At 40.2% G+C, this 15227-nt stretch overlaps 1 protein-coding gene across 11 annotated transcripts in view; it reads left to right on the top strand.

Annotated features, from left to right (window-relative positions):
* ABLIM2 (actin binding LIM protein family member 2) overlaps positions 1-15227 on the top strand; it is a 145042-nt gene that overhangs the window by 126342 nt on the left and 3473 nt on the right. For all 11 annotated transcript variants that reach the window (XM_052780573.1, XM_052780569.1, XM_052780572.1 and 8 more), the window contains 3 exons: positions 2349-2403; positions 3772-3836; positions 4008-4088. In XM_052780573.1, the coding sequence (XP_052636533.1) occupies positions 2349-2403; positions 3772-3836; positions 4008-4088 (201 nt within the window). The remainder of the gene's footprint in view (positions 1-2348; positions 2404-3771; positions 3837-4007; positions 4089-15227) is intronic.

Here is a 15227-nt window from a genome sequence, read left to right as displayed (position 1 = left end):
AACAGAAAGGAAGAAACTAATAATGATAGTAACAATAATAACATGACAATAATAATGAAAGGATTGGAATATACAAAACAAGTGATGCACAATGCAATTGCTCACCACTCGCTGACTGATGCCCAGTTAGTTCCCGAGCAGCGATCCCCCCAGGCCAAGTCCCCCCAGTTTATATACTGGGCATGATGTCACATGGTGCTGAATATTCCTTTAGCCAGTTTGGGTCAGCTGTCCTGGCTGTGTCCCCTCCCAACTTCTTGTGCCCCTCCAGCCTTCTTGCTGGCTGGGCATGAGAAGCTGAAAAATCCTTGACTTAGTCTAAACACTGCTTTGCAACAACTGAAAACATCAGTGTGTTATCAACATTCTTCTCATGCTGAATCCAAAACATAGCACTGTACCAGCTACTAGAAAGAAAATTAACTCTATCCCAGCCCAAACCAGGACATATGTGTATACACACACAGTCATCGTACTTTTAAGGTGGGGAGGGAGCAATACAGAGAGAATGGAAGGCAGCAATCTAGAAAAAAAATGCATAACAAAATTATGATCAGGTTTTCTAATCCTTTTTTATAATTTTTATAAGTCTTTAGGAAAAAGGCATCTTTGACACTGTGGTCTCTTTCTCTCAGGCATCTAGCATTATGGGTTCTCAGTTCACAGCTTACATCTTTAGGTACAAACCCATTATGGTTAATAGTGATAAGCTGGCAATAGATAGGTGCATGTGCACTTAACATTTTGAAGATTGATTTGTGTCTAAATTACATGGACAAGACCTCATGCAAATTCCCTCCTTTTTCCAAAGGAAGATGTGAAAGCTACTGAAGTATATGAGCAGGATTAAACTTCCCCAGTGATAAGGTCATTGGAAGGAGCTACAAGAAATCAACTGTCGGAGAGTAGCTAAATAAATTTTTCAGTAGCTACTGAAATGTTCATCCCTTTGAGTTAATATTACGAGACTAATTGTGCCTGCATTGCTTCAGTGCCTGACTGCTTGAATTCCTCTCTCAAGAAACCAGTGGCACTGCAACTTGATCGAAGGAGATTTAGGAATTTTAAAGGGTCTAGATAAACCCGTCCCCACCTATGAGTCAACAGCTTTTTTCTGACTTTTCAGAATAACTGTTACCAGTAACCTGAAGCGAGCAAGGGACCGACTTGCGCCCAACCGCTGTGCTGGTGAGGCACCAAAGCCATCAGAAGGCTTCACACAGAGGAGGCCAAAGCAAACTCCATCAGCCGTGGAGTTGGCAGCTCTTGTAGGCTGAAGCCATGCAATGTGATAGGAAGGCAGCAGATGGCAGCATTTGTCCCACCTAAAGGGTCCAACCTCCCAGCTGAAAACTGTAGGAAAGTTGAAAAGGTTGCTCATGGTCAAATCCTTGAGGCCAAAATTCTTCCCAGAATGCTTGTCCTCTGTTTGGATTGCAGGTTCATACCAGCTTTTGTGGTTTGTTATTTTTAATCAGCCGTCCCAATGCTGCGTAACAAAATAAACCAAACAAAACAATAAGGAGCCTTGCAGGTTATTGTGAGCATAGCTGTGCACACTGATGGTACCCTAACAGGCAAAAATGAGACTCGGGGGAAAAAAAAAAATCAGATAATAGTGCTTTTCTGATCTCCTGTAATGTTTTTCATCATAGCATTTGCCAGCAAAGGAAAAAGACAGTGGGTCAAACAAAGCTATGGCACATGCGCACGGTTCTCCCTGGTCTTAGTGGCATCAGCAGTGTGAAGCAGAAAGCAGAATGAGACAAGTTTCAGTGCAGCATAAGTGATTTGTGCCGACGGCAGTAGGACGTCTGCATCACAGGGAAAGGCATGTGACAATTTCAGTCTTACCTTACTGCCAGCTCTTCAAATTGTGGTGGCTGGTGGCTTTCTGACACCTTTCTGCCTTATTGAAAGCTGCAAGGAATCAGAGCTCGAAAACGTCCAAAGAGCTTAGGGGTGAGGTGGGTTGACAGGACACTGCAGTTGCCTCTCTGAGTGACATCCAAGCGCCAGCTTTCGCTGGTCTGTGGGAGTTCACAGCGTAGGCAGCAAACGGCACCTGCAGTGCCTCTGAGGACCCAGGCACTCACTTGACACTCCATCCTCTTCTACGGGCAGAGCTCCATCTCTATGGTTGTAGATCGATGGGTGTTGTGAGAGCTCGGGATGCCTGCTTTGAACCGTTAGGTCAAGTTCGAATGAGATTTTATTCTCATTCTTTCTCTCAAGGATCTGTATTTTGATTGCGTGGTACCAGCTGGTTTTCTTTTGTCTCTTGATAATGTGCAGAGTGGTTTTCTGGCGTATTTTGCTGCTACATTGCTTCCTTCTTTCTCTTTCAGCCTGAAAATATGGGCCAATACGAAACGGACCAGGAGGCGAGCTGGGGGATGAAAGGTACGTTGCAATATCATTTCCACTCCGCTTCATGTTTTCTTCCTTTGAGGATGCTGGTTAACATATTGCCATAAAGGTTACTGTTCTGAGATCTTCTCATAGTTCATGGAATAAAGACTAGGCAGAGACCCAGCTCAGTATCACGTTTGTCACAGAGAATCTTCTTTTTATCTAACTGAAGAGAAAGGCCTGACTGAAGTCCTGCATCATAAAGTGGTGCAACCAGGCTAAGTCAATCCCAACATCCTCAGTATGCGGCAACAGCCTCTGTGGTGGTGGTGCTCATATCAAAGAGAGGAGAAAATTTAAGATACTCACTCCTTCAAGACATATCTAATTTAAAAAAAAAATGTCCATTGTGCTTCTTGTTTGTGCTACAGTGTGGTTAAAACGTACAGAATTCAAAAAGCAGAATTTATTTGCATTCATTTTTTTTATTACAGTTTTAGTGGACCCTGAACTTAATATGGAACTTGGGTTGGAATTTTCAAAAGAGCTGAGCAATTTAGGAACGTGCATCTACTCATGGGGAAGAGTAGGATTTTGTTTCCAAGACACACAATCTTGTTTTAAAAATCTTACTCTAATGCTTCACTTCATGCCTCTGTGTTGATACAAATCTTTGTCTCTATGTTTGAATAGTTTAAAGAACAGATTTTGAAAAGTAGACTTATCTCTGATTTCATTTCAGACCATAAAAAGGTCTATGAAAACATACTGGCCATCCTGGTTGCATTTAATCATTGTTGTGAATAGGTGACCTTGTGGTAGTCATATCATATATAGTCATATACTGACTTAACTAGAATACTCTTGTGTTAGTTTAGATCCAGGAGTCGTTCTCCCCACACTCCCAAATCATCTTTTCTTCACTATTGTTATTCCCACTGCAGTCAGCCAAAGTGCAGGGCGTTGGCATCTTAGAATACTGTATTAAATCAATGGTTTTCATATATGTTCCCAAACTGACATGCCTGTAATAATCCATATATTTTAACTATTTTCAGTAAAGAACAATAAGGGCAGGACTTTTGGATGACAGACTGACTTAACTCTGCACAAAAGCCTCCTGTAAAAAGAAATTCCCTATTTTGCCAGACATACTCACTGTGTAACCCAATGGCATCGGGAGATGGATTTTCTGTAATAAGCCTTTGATTTCAAGGACTATTGCTTCGGTAATAGGCAGCGTTATAGGCATTCAGAGCATGGGGGTCAAATGATTACTACGCATGCAGTTGCTCAACAACTATTGAGAAGAGAGAAATGTAGTAGCATAACAAATTGCTGATGTACCTAAATGTTCATTGCAGTGACTCCAAAAGCCTATAAATTCTAAACTATGAACCTGTTCTCATTCTCTTGCAGAATACAAGGTAAGAAGGGCTTTTCCAACACTGGAAGAACAATCAGATTCAGCACTTCCTAGCAAGGTTACATGTGTTCCTTTTTTATTTTATTTTGTTAATTTTTGTCCCAGTGAAATATTTGTCAAATCAGGATGCAAGTATGTACCATTTAAATTAGTAAGTTCCCCACACTGTCATTTCCACACATCAGAATCAGATTTGGCTGGAGTTCATTTGCTCTTGTCTTTTTAACAGATTTATCCTTATGAAACACTTATTGTAACAAACCGAGTTCGTGTGAAATTGCCTAAGGATGTGGACAGGACCAGGCTGGAGGTAGGAATGATACTTGCTTGATGGCTTTGCAAGTCTTTGTCCTGTTTGTTTACCACCTTAGATATTCGTGTGCCTAAGTAATGGCAATGAAAGAAGAGAGAAGAGAGGAATAACATTATATATTACATTTTATTTCAGAACACTAGTATGTAGGCAATTTAACTAAAAAAGAATAGCCAAAAACCTGGCAAATGTCTGACCAAATGGTGTTTTACAAAGATACTGATGAAAGCCATTAGTTTTGGATGATTATACAGGATACTGAAAGTTGGAACAGGGCGGGTGGAAACTTGGTTTCTTATTGCCTATAAAAACCACCCTCCTAGAATAACCTGAGTATTCTAAAAAAGCTCCATTTATCCTGCAAATACATGGACCTATGTTTCTGGTCCATCGTCTTACTTAGCCTCTCCTTTGGCTGTGTGATCCATGATCACTGTGCTACAGATTTGCTGTAGCATCCACCTCTCTCAAAGAGTAGTAATATAAGCTGGAGAAATGCAGATATAATTTATCATAAAGGAAAGCTTAGTTTCCAAAGGCCAAATCTTGAAGTTGATGTTCAGGCAAAATTCATGAGGTTGATTTTTTTGACTGAGTAATGACAGGACTGAATAAAGACTCACCTGAATTATTAAACTGATGTATTTTTGTGTGAATTACTATTAAGAAGAAGAGATAGATCAATAAAAATTATGGGATAACAATTCTGGAATTTTGGGAAGATTTATATTTAAATAAATTTAGTGTATTTTTAACTTGATAATGTGACAAGAAAAGAAGAAACTTTAATCTTAAAGCACAAAAAAGAAGAAAAACTTCATAAAGTAGCAGAAAGTTCCTCATTAAAGATCAATTTTTTAAAAAAAATTAATTTACCACATTCTTATACATGTAGTATATTTTGGAAATGATGTTATGTTGTTAAATACTTCAGTGTGCTTGTTGCTGGATTACCCAGCAAGTGGTATGGATTTGACTATAAGGAAAAAAGAGCCTCAAACGTGTGCTGTTTTAAGCCTGGGGTATAGCAAGGCATGACAGCAATAATAAAAAGCATAGTAAGTCCAGAAAAAGGAGCAGGGAGTTGGAGGGATGCTCATCTGGATACATCCTATAAGGGATTCTTTTATATATATACATATATATATGTGTGTGTGTGTGTATATTAAAGAATAGAGTCTTTGTTTAAACACGTCAGACTGGTCTGAATAGCAAATGCAGCTCCAAATTGCTTTTTTAAGACAACGTACAGTTTGCTTTGGATGGATCATGCCTGTCCTGGCTGCCATTATCTGTAACTCATACACTGTCCTCAGCTGGGATCGCTGTTTGTTTAACATTGGAGTTGCTCAGTCTGCCTCGCACCAGGTGCAGCCCAGTGCCTGATGGCTCAAGGAGCCCAACCACTTCAAAGATCTCACAGAGGTTTGCAAAAAAGAACAATAAACAAGTTCTTCTTCAAACCTGCACCAGAAAAGCGATAAGGGGACCAGGCTGATCCTGCTGATTGCTACACTATGTTAAACATGTGTGTCTGCAGGAAGGACTCCTTTGTAGACCATCTTACATTTATTAGGGATTGGTAGTTTTTTAAACAATTAAATTAGCAGCGTTTTAATAGGATTATAGCTACTGGAAGAACAGAGGCAGCAGCTCATCTACACATTCAAACCATATGCAGAGCTGAGTGACAGGCACAAACTGCTGCTTGCCCTGCCAGCCTCTTCCCCTCCTCCCCGTCCCTTCCTTCTGCAGTACAGGATTGCTGGAAATAAGTAGCTTTGCATTAAAAAGTAGTTTATCATTATTTCCTCTTGTGGCAGAAGAAGAAGTAGTTTGTAACTTAGTCACTGACTTGGGCATTCAGCAGATTTCAAGCTTGGGCAAGACCCAGGACTCAGGACACCCAAGACTACGTGGGTTTATAGGTTTGCACAGGAGCAGCCCAGGATTAGACACACAGACACACACATACACCCCCCATCTGTTAGTAGAGGACCCACTTAGCATACCTTGGTATCTTCAAGCTTTTGGGGGCAACACTAGGGAGACTGGAAGCAAGTACTAAGGTTAGATTTCACCTTTTCTTGAGCTCCATTTCACATTCGCTAGATGGTGTGATTCGATGCTCACAGATATCTAGGAGGCAAATACTCTCTCCGAGCAGAATTGGTTGCCAGGTGATCTTCTGTTTTCATCCTGTGTAGCCAATGTCACTTGTGAAAGGGCTGGATTGTGCCTACAGAAATGGTGAAGGTGATAGCACTGCTAAGCCCATGTATTATCCAAACTGTAGAGTGATTTATCTAGGAAAATCTTTTAAGAAAACATCCATGTTCTAATACTCTAGTTTTATTCTGATCAGTGTTGCGGGCTGAAGCCTCACCATGCTCTCGCTGCTGCAAATCAGAACAAGCTCCTGGGTGTGATGGCTGTGGACAGGGTACAGGTGGTGTCAGTGAAAGGAGACCTAGAACTGTTGCATTTTATATCAACTATCAAACCTGGAAATGGTCTTACCATGTCCAGTATGATTAGAATATCTCACACGTGATGTTTCTGATTTCCTGGTCTACTTAGGAGCAATAAGGTGACTAAATCTGCATGAGCTAGATTTATTTAACAGCCCTCCTGCAAGTTGACTTGAAGCGGGCTTCTGTTTGTACAACAGAGTTATTGTGAACTTTGAATGATCCGGCATAGATGTCATGGAAAAGGCACTGTTGTTTGTCTCTGATTCCCTCTTCCAAGGGAAGTCTCCTATATTGAGTGTTCCTGTCATGAAAAGTGAACTCAAGTAAATCGTATTAGCTCCTTGGGTCAAATTAAGGGAGGCTGCAATGAAGGCCCCAGCTAATGGTCAAGGACCGCAAGAGGGTGTGGTTTTAATGGGTGGTAGTGTTTTCCTAACTTTGCTCCCATTGTGAGTATTTTTTAGATTACACTGTTGTGTAAGAAATTTATTTTAAGGATTATAAAAAATATTTTCTCGTAAAAATGCATATTTTTCTAAGCCCAAGAGGTATCTAGAGATCAGGAAGGCTCAACAAGGCTCAACTGGTAATAAATGTATTCAAATAATAGGAATTCTTTCTTCAAAAGCACATATATCTAAGTGTAGAAACACTCGGCATGTTTTTGTTTGCTTGTTCTAACTGAGCAGTGAGGCAGAACTACCCAGTTCCTTGTGCTCCTCCAGGAGATGTTTATGCCAACAGTGAACTAATACATGCAGCATTGAGAACTAGTTAAAATAAACGACCTGCTGATTTTTAAGTACATTACTGGCACTCTGGCTTTTGAATGAATAGCCTGGATCTTCATTTATTATAAGCTGACTAGAAGAGCGAGGAGCTTACACAAGATAAGGATTTGGCCCAGGAATTTTTTTTAGAAGTTTCTTTCTACCACACTGCTGTTTATTCTAATGTTAGATGAATAGAGCAGCATTCCCGTGAGCGATTCTAACAGGAAATGGTGAAGAACAAGTTAGTTCAGATAATGTTGCAGAACAAAGCAGTAGCACAGGGTTGGATTATACAATTGAAGGGTGAAGAAGAGGAATTGCACTGTCGCTGCATCTGCGCTGTCATCTGCAGATGACACAGACTTGAGGGAACAGCAGTGAGGGAACTCAGGTGAGCAGAGCCTCCGTTCAGAGGGACCTGGCCAGGCTAGAGAAATGGGTCAACAGGGTCTTCATGAAGTTCGGTGAAGGTGAATCCGGATTCCTGCACTTGTGACAGAATAACGCCATTCATCAGCACAAGAAGGGGGTAACAGCTCTGCAGAAAAGTACCTAATGGAAAACAAGCTGAACATGAGTCAGCAGCTCACCTTTGCAGTAAAGGGGTTATAGAGGAAAATATACCCTTCTCAGAAGTAGACACTGGAAGGCCGAGAGGCAACAGTCACAAGTTGCAGGAAGGGAAATTACAGTTACATGTAAAGGAAAAGTTCCTCACTGGGAGAGTAGTTCACTGGAACGGGTTGCCCAAGAGCCTATGGAGTCTCCATCCCTTGAGGCATGCAAAACTCAGCTGGACAAGGCCTTGAGGAACGTGGTCTAATTTTAAAGTTGGCCCTACTTTGAAGACCTCCATAAGTCCCTAATTTGCTTAGATTGGTATATTCTGTGAAGACAAAGCCTTGACATAATGGTGCTCTTGCTGCAATAGCACTTGAAAAAATATATAATTTGGTCTGTCTTGGAACATCTTATCCAAAAGATCATTTTATTATGCAGGGGCTTAAATATTACTGTCCTGCAGCAAAATTCCCTATTTTGGACAACTTAAGTCCCGAGTTTCCAAGGGCTATGACATCACCTTTGGATGGTACACATTAGCGCATTCCTTACCTGCTGGTTTCCTAGTGGTGTTCCACGTGGCCTGTTTGGTTTTTTTCCAAAGGAAGTTGGGAAGATTTTGAAAATGTTGATACCTCTTTTAAGTACTTTAATACCTTTTATGATTTACGCCTTGGGCTCCTAAAAGCATGCACTTGATACTTTTATCTTAGAGTGGATATTGTTTGCCCGTTGTTCAGTCACAGCAATGTGGTTCAGTGCTTGTACATCCAGATTGATGGTTCATGCCCAGCTGCATAGATTTATTTTCTTTTGTTCCTCCTGAAGTTGCGTTTATCACAGAGTATAAGATTTCTTTTGTGGTCACAGGCTGGTAGTTTTGAAAGCCAACATAGTTAGTCTTCCATTTGGAAACCATCTTTTAGTGTTTTCTTTTGATTTTCTTATCTTAATGTATCTTAGTTTCTTTAGCCTTTTCTTTTGAATGTCAGAGAGTTAAAAGCATTATTCATTCATGCCTATCAAATACAGTAGAAAGTAAATTTTTCCACTTTCGTTTGAGCCTGTTCATTCTTTGTTTAACAAGGATACACTGAAACACTTGCTAAGGAAAAAAATATTCTGGAATGTCAAGTAGCAAACCTTCATCTGCCACCTTGTTCTCTTGTAAACAGAAATGAGAGATTAAACATGGGTGCGGTCTTGTTTGAACAGAGCACTCACATTAATTCAAACATGCTTTTCCTCCTGAAACTGCTTGTCTGGATTTGTTTTAGGGATGACATTTTTTCCACTAGTTTTTATTCAACAATCACCCTGGGTTCTAGCCATTTGGGCTGCAACCATTTTAAGACTGGTTTCCAGTAATTGAGCCTGAATTTATAACAGGCCCAGCTCCTAGATGTCATTCATACAAGTAATGTTGTCTGTCTCACCTCCTCTGGAGCTCAGATAGGGAAAATCAGAGCAAAACTGAAATGCTGTGTGTTTTAACATAGAGAAGTGCAGTTTGTAGTTTGGGGCTGGATTTGAGGTTACAGGCTCACTTTGTGATGAAGCTTATAACCTGGAGTGAGAAAGTGCAGGTCACTGAATTCAGTGGAACTTCACACTGTTTAACATGAAAAACGTTTGTGTGGTGTTTCTTATTCTAGGCATATGGTCGTGTTGTGATCAGTGCTGGATGTCTATATCGGTTTTCAAAGCCCTTAGGAAAGGAGCCCTTATAAAATGAAAATATGCATTAGAAATTATGTGGTATGTATGAAAGCTAATTCCTATCAGAGTGGAAACTCTGTGGGAGTGAACAGAGATTAGATGTGGAGCATTCATATTACAGATGCACTAAAGCCCAAACTAAGGGAAACCGGAAAAACTGCTTTAAGAATAAAGTATTTTGTACCTAAATCAAATGAAGTTTTTTAAACTCAAAATATACTATATGTTTTCATAATTCATTATGGACTCATAGTTTTAGTTTTATTTATGAATTAATTTCTTAATTATATAGTATTTTTTATCAGTCTGCTGAAGGCAATTACTTATGTCAATGTCAGTATGAAAAAGCTCATTTGGTTGAATGACAGAATGATGGCACGAGTTATCCTCAGAGATGTTCTATGTGTACCGCTGTGTAGGTGGTATACTGATATCCCTGGGAGAAATACTTGTATCTGTTCAGCTTCTTGCATATTTATGCATGACTCAGCTGGGGAGAATATTGGATGTACAATGCTACTGCAGAATACTTTGTGTGTGCCTTGTGATATTTCACAAGAGGTTAGACTGTGAGTACCCCACAGTAGTAGTGCTGAGTGGAATGCAGCTTCTCTGTGAAGTTTCATGATACCGTGAGATAATAAACGAGATATATCCACAGATCTAGGAGCCTTGAATAGATGCTTGAGGTGTCATCGGCACAGGCAAGGGTTTCAGACTTTTTTCCTCGTTGCTTCTGTTACATTGCTGTTCCTGGGCGCCTTTTTGGGGACCCACACTGCTGTATGGAAGCAGAGGAGAGAGGGGGACCTACACCTCCTGCCAAGGCTCAGTTGCACAAGTGCTCCCACTCTTCAGTGTTGTGACTAAGTGCCCTCATCTAGCGTAACCGCATTATAGCACCTACTCCCTCATCCCTTCATCAGTGGAGCTGCCGTAGTTATCTTTTGATACCTTTTGAAGTTCATTAGGTAGCAACTTATGCCATTTCTTGACTTTCCCTCCCTTATCGCATAATTACTTAATAGTTTGAAATATTTATTGAGCGTGAAGCTTAATTACTCCGTAGATGAGCATAACATTCAATACTCTCTTGGGAACGTGGCACATGGCTAATTACAGCTTTGTAATTAGCCATGCAGTAGGCTTAGAAGAAACCTCTGAAAAGCCTGCTGAGCCCCATCAGTGCAACAGAAAGAAGGGTGAAGAGTGCAAACCTTGTGAAAGCAAAACGAGGATTTGAAATTCAATAGATAAAAAAGAAGTTTTTCCAGAAAATTATGCTTGGGCATCTGAAAGTAATATTTGGGCTAACTTTGAGAGGCATAGGAGATGGGAATGGAAGGGGAGGGGAGAGAAGAAAAACTGGAGAAGGGAGGAGGCTATTATTGTTCCAAATCTTGAGATACCTCTAACTTCCTAAATCTTAATACAGGAAAAGACTTAGGTCCCACCAGCAAAGCCTCTGCCCTACCCTAAAGAGCTAAGATTTGGTTATTTACATGAATGCTGGCTTACCTGTGAATAAACCTTTCCCAGTAAATGCCTGTTTAGTTTGAGTATTTTGCATTTTGAAAACTCTGGAAAAGATCTTGTAGCTTTTACTTCTGGATTTTGTGGATCAGAGGTTGGAACTGTTACAAGGACTCTGAACAAAAATGAATTGAAGTGGACAACTATTTAAAATTACACTCTATAAAATAGAGTGCACAGTAGTGCTTCAGAGAGAGACTAGCTGAAATATTCACTATGGATTCAAGCAAAGGCAATGTAATGCTCAGCTGTCACTTCCTATGAACATAACAAAAAGCAAAAGAGAAACAAACCTGAGGTTTTAAATGACCTCTAGGAATTAGGTCTTTGATTTTTCTAGTCTTCAACTCATCACCTCCTGCCATCCACTGTGTTGGTTCATTGGTTCAGTATTGACTCAAGAGGAAGTATGATATTCTCTGAATTTCCTACATCAGCAGGTTTTCACATGAGGACTCCCATCCAATTACTGACACAGAATAAACATGCTTGTGCAGCATGACCTGGTCGCAGCTTACTGCAGTATGGCTGAAGCTTAATTGCAATTTTCCCTTCCTGTGACTTATTCACACTAATGGCATGTTCCCAAGTATTATTTTTGAAGAACTCCGAATTTCATTAAAAGCACAATTATTCTCAGGGAAAAGAAATCTCATTGAATTAAATAAACATTATAACTCTACTCAGAATGATTAGTGGCTTTTTAGCAGGCCACAGAAAAATAGAGACAAGCCTCATTAATTTACAGCGAAAAGCATCACTTCTTTCTGAGATAGTACCGTGGAACAAGGATTTGAATGTGCAGTTAATTATTTTTGTTCTGAGAGACTCAAAAATGAGCGCGTATCTGTACTGCTCGTTTTGATGATCAAGTTTCGTAGAGCACGAGGATTTTCCATTAGAGTGGTTGGATTGCAGTAGAGAGGTTTAGCTCAGCCCTTGCTTAGTTCTGTGTATCTTAATAAGAAACATTTGCATTTTAATTCTTCTGTCGTGCATTTGCATGTTTTAGGGAGAGCTAGCTACATAATTACAGCAGGGTGTGGTGACCCTTCGTACACAGTGCTGTGCCCTTTAAGTGACATCCAGGTGAGGAATTACAGCAGCAACATTCAGTTCCCAAGCTGCAGGCCTCCTTCAGGCTTCCCAAAGTGGCATCCTAAGGTTGTGATCCCATATCTCTAATCCAAAATGCTGTCAGTGCAGGTGAGAGATTGTGCTTCTGGCGACGTGACTCTCCTCTTCCATACAAAGCCACTGCTGTGGCCCATGGACACATGTGGTGGATCCTCAGCGCTTTACTGAACTTGAGTCTCACTGTCTTTTTCTGATTTCCCATGCAAGCTGACACAAAATGCTATCCAGAACAAAAGATTGAGCACTATTGACTTTACAAGCCTCAGATTAATAATTTTATCAAAACAATATGAGGCAGTAGTCCTTTCTAGTGTGGCAGTTTTACACTTAAATATATCCAAAATGCTGATGTTCTCATGCTGCAAGCTCCAGTATAGCAGCCTTTTTAGTGAAGAACCATCTTTAAACTGTTTACCTTATCTTTTAGCAAGGTTTTCAGGTAGTATCACGTTAACATCACTATGCAGGTTCCAAACTGAGCTCACTTAAATATGGTCAGTTCAGCGTGTGGGCAGAACGGGATCGTAATCTGGTCCTCTGTACTCTCTTCGGTGTCTGCAGCATGCCCAGCTTTGCTGTTGATGCAGAGCAGAGAAGTAGATTGTGTTAAGCTGCCTGAATATGGCCAAATTGTCACAAAGGGAATTAAGAATCGGTTACTAGCACACTGTAAAACACCCAGACTTCCTATGTAAACAAGGCCAACCCTAGTAAAAAAAAGGAATCAATGTTACTTTTACTAATAAGTTTGGCCATTCCTTTAATGGCCCAATGATGAACTATTAACATAGCTGGATATTTTAAGCTGATCCAATCCTAAAAAAAAAAAAAAGAAACCATGTTCTTGGCCTTGTAAAGCATAGCTTTACATACACATCTTCTCTCATACCTCAAAATGAATATCCTCCCTATTCCCTATGCATAATTTTCAATTTCCTTTCTTTGTTTGACTAATGAGACAAGGTAACGCTTCATTTAAGACAAACTAATATTCAGATAGCTGAGAAGAAAGATAAATCAATCTAAGACTTCTTAGTGGTGCATTTTCTCTGCCTTTGGGAAGAGCCCTAGGTCTTAAAGCTATAAGGTTTAGGAAAGTCCCAGCAATAGTGCAGACAAAATTTAACATCGCACATACAAAGTATGATCATAAACTTCCCACACTGGTCTATTCCCATGGTGTTTAGACCCTTCAAATACTTGGAGACATTTACCATATTTTCCCTTAGTCATCATTTGGCTAAGCTTATACATACTTAGGCCTTTTAGTCTTTCCTCATAAATCAAACTCTGCAACCCATGATTACTTTTGTTACTTTTATCTGAAGCTTTGCCAGTTTGATGACATCTTTCTGGGATCAAAGTTTATTCCAAAATTTGCAGACAGAACTTTAATCACTGCTGCTTCTAGGGCCAGTCCCAAAGCTAGAGCCCTTGATGCCTAAGAAAGGGATGGTGAAAGTTTCTGAGATGCAGGGAAAACACTGGGAATTATGCTACACTGGGCACAGACTGGTGTCCTCAGAGAGGGTTCAGACCAAAGGGGAAGTGTTCCCTTCTACTAGAATTAATTTTGCTTGTGGATAATGCATTGATGGAGTAAGAAGCTTTACTAATATTGCAGTCTGGTTGTTAGTCCTTGAGATGAGGGACAGTATGTGGAGGAGAATTAAAAGCAAAGAAACTGCCTAGTGGAATGAGAGGTGGAAATAAGTGAGCTCGTCCTTTCCCCATCTCAATCTCTGCTACTGCATCCCTGGGCTGGAAACTCTCAGCTGTTTTTGGACCAGGCAGCACCAACTGAGAACTTCTGCGAGGAAAAAAAATGGTGCTGGTGTAAAACAAAACTTCAGTATAATTAGAAAATGCGTGCATGCGAGGAATGAAGGTGATGTCATCTGGATACAAGCAGAGGAGCAGAGCGCACATGCAGTTCATACAGGCTTGGATAGATGCATGTGGACTGAAAGCTCGCTAAGCCTGAAGGCAAAGCAAAATGATAAACGGCAAAGTACAGCCTTGGAGAGGAAAGGGGAAATTGCAGAGCTTTTACTGAGATTGGTGGCAAGCTTCGTTGGAAGGTGAACATGTAGCGAGTATTTGGCACCCTGCAGAAAAGGCCTGCGGCCTGACGTAGGGCTTGCTGAGTCTCCCTCCATTGACCTTCAGTACTGAAACAGATTTGATGAGACCACAGCAATTTCTAGGAAGACATGGTGTAATTTACCTCAAGAAAAAAAATGGTGAAAACATTCCTTTTAAAGTTTTACATTTCCTATGGTTTTGGATGATTGGCAAAGTGGATTTACCTGCAGGGTATGGGCTTTCTGATTTTCTCTTTGAGTATGAACTACAGTTTGTCACTGCTTTCTCCTGAGTGAGGGGATATCTCCAGTCTCATCCACAATCTAGAAAGTAAGATAAAACAAAATATGATACACTTTGCTCATCCATACTTCTTTTCAATCCCACAACTTATAGACATGTTCCTTGCTGTGAGAAATTGCTGAAGTTAAGCTTGCTCACATTTGTCTGCTGGATTACCAGGAAAATATTAAAAAAAATCAATGCAGTGAGAAGTTACTTTTTCTTTCCAAACCCAGTAGAATTAAATTCTGTCAGTGAGAGATTGTTTCTAAAATATATTGTCAGATGTTGCTCATTTCCATGCAAAACAGGATCTCCTTTGCCAAATATGCATGCCGTGTTTGTTCCATGCTATGCGTAGTGCTTATGGTGGGTTCCTATCATTGGTCAAATGAAAAATGAAGGCTCAGTTCCAAACTCTTAGTCACTGTTCTGAATATGTGGAATCTCAAGGGAAAAAAAAAACAAGGCTGTCCTTTTTTAAGAAACCACAAGGGCCCATGATGACCATTCAAGGTAATTAAATGTAGTGATTTCTTACAAACAATTTCATTAGTTTTCCTTGAGTAATT

Source organism: Harpia harpyja, chromosome 2 (assembly GCF_026419915.1).
Source record: "Harpia harpyja isolate bHarHar1 chromosome 2, bHarHar1 primary haplotype, whole genome shotgun sequence".
In the NCBI taxonomy this organism is placed as follows: Eukaryota; Metazoa; Chordata; class Aves; order Accipitriformes; family Accipitridae; genus Harpia; species Harpia harpyja.
The sequence above is the reverse complement of the archived record's forward strand: the minus strand, read 5'-3'. Positions and strand labels throughout refer to the sequence as shown.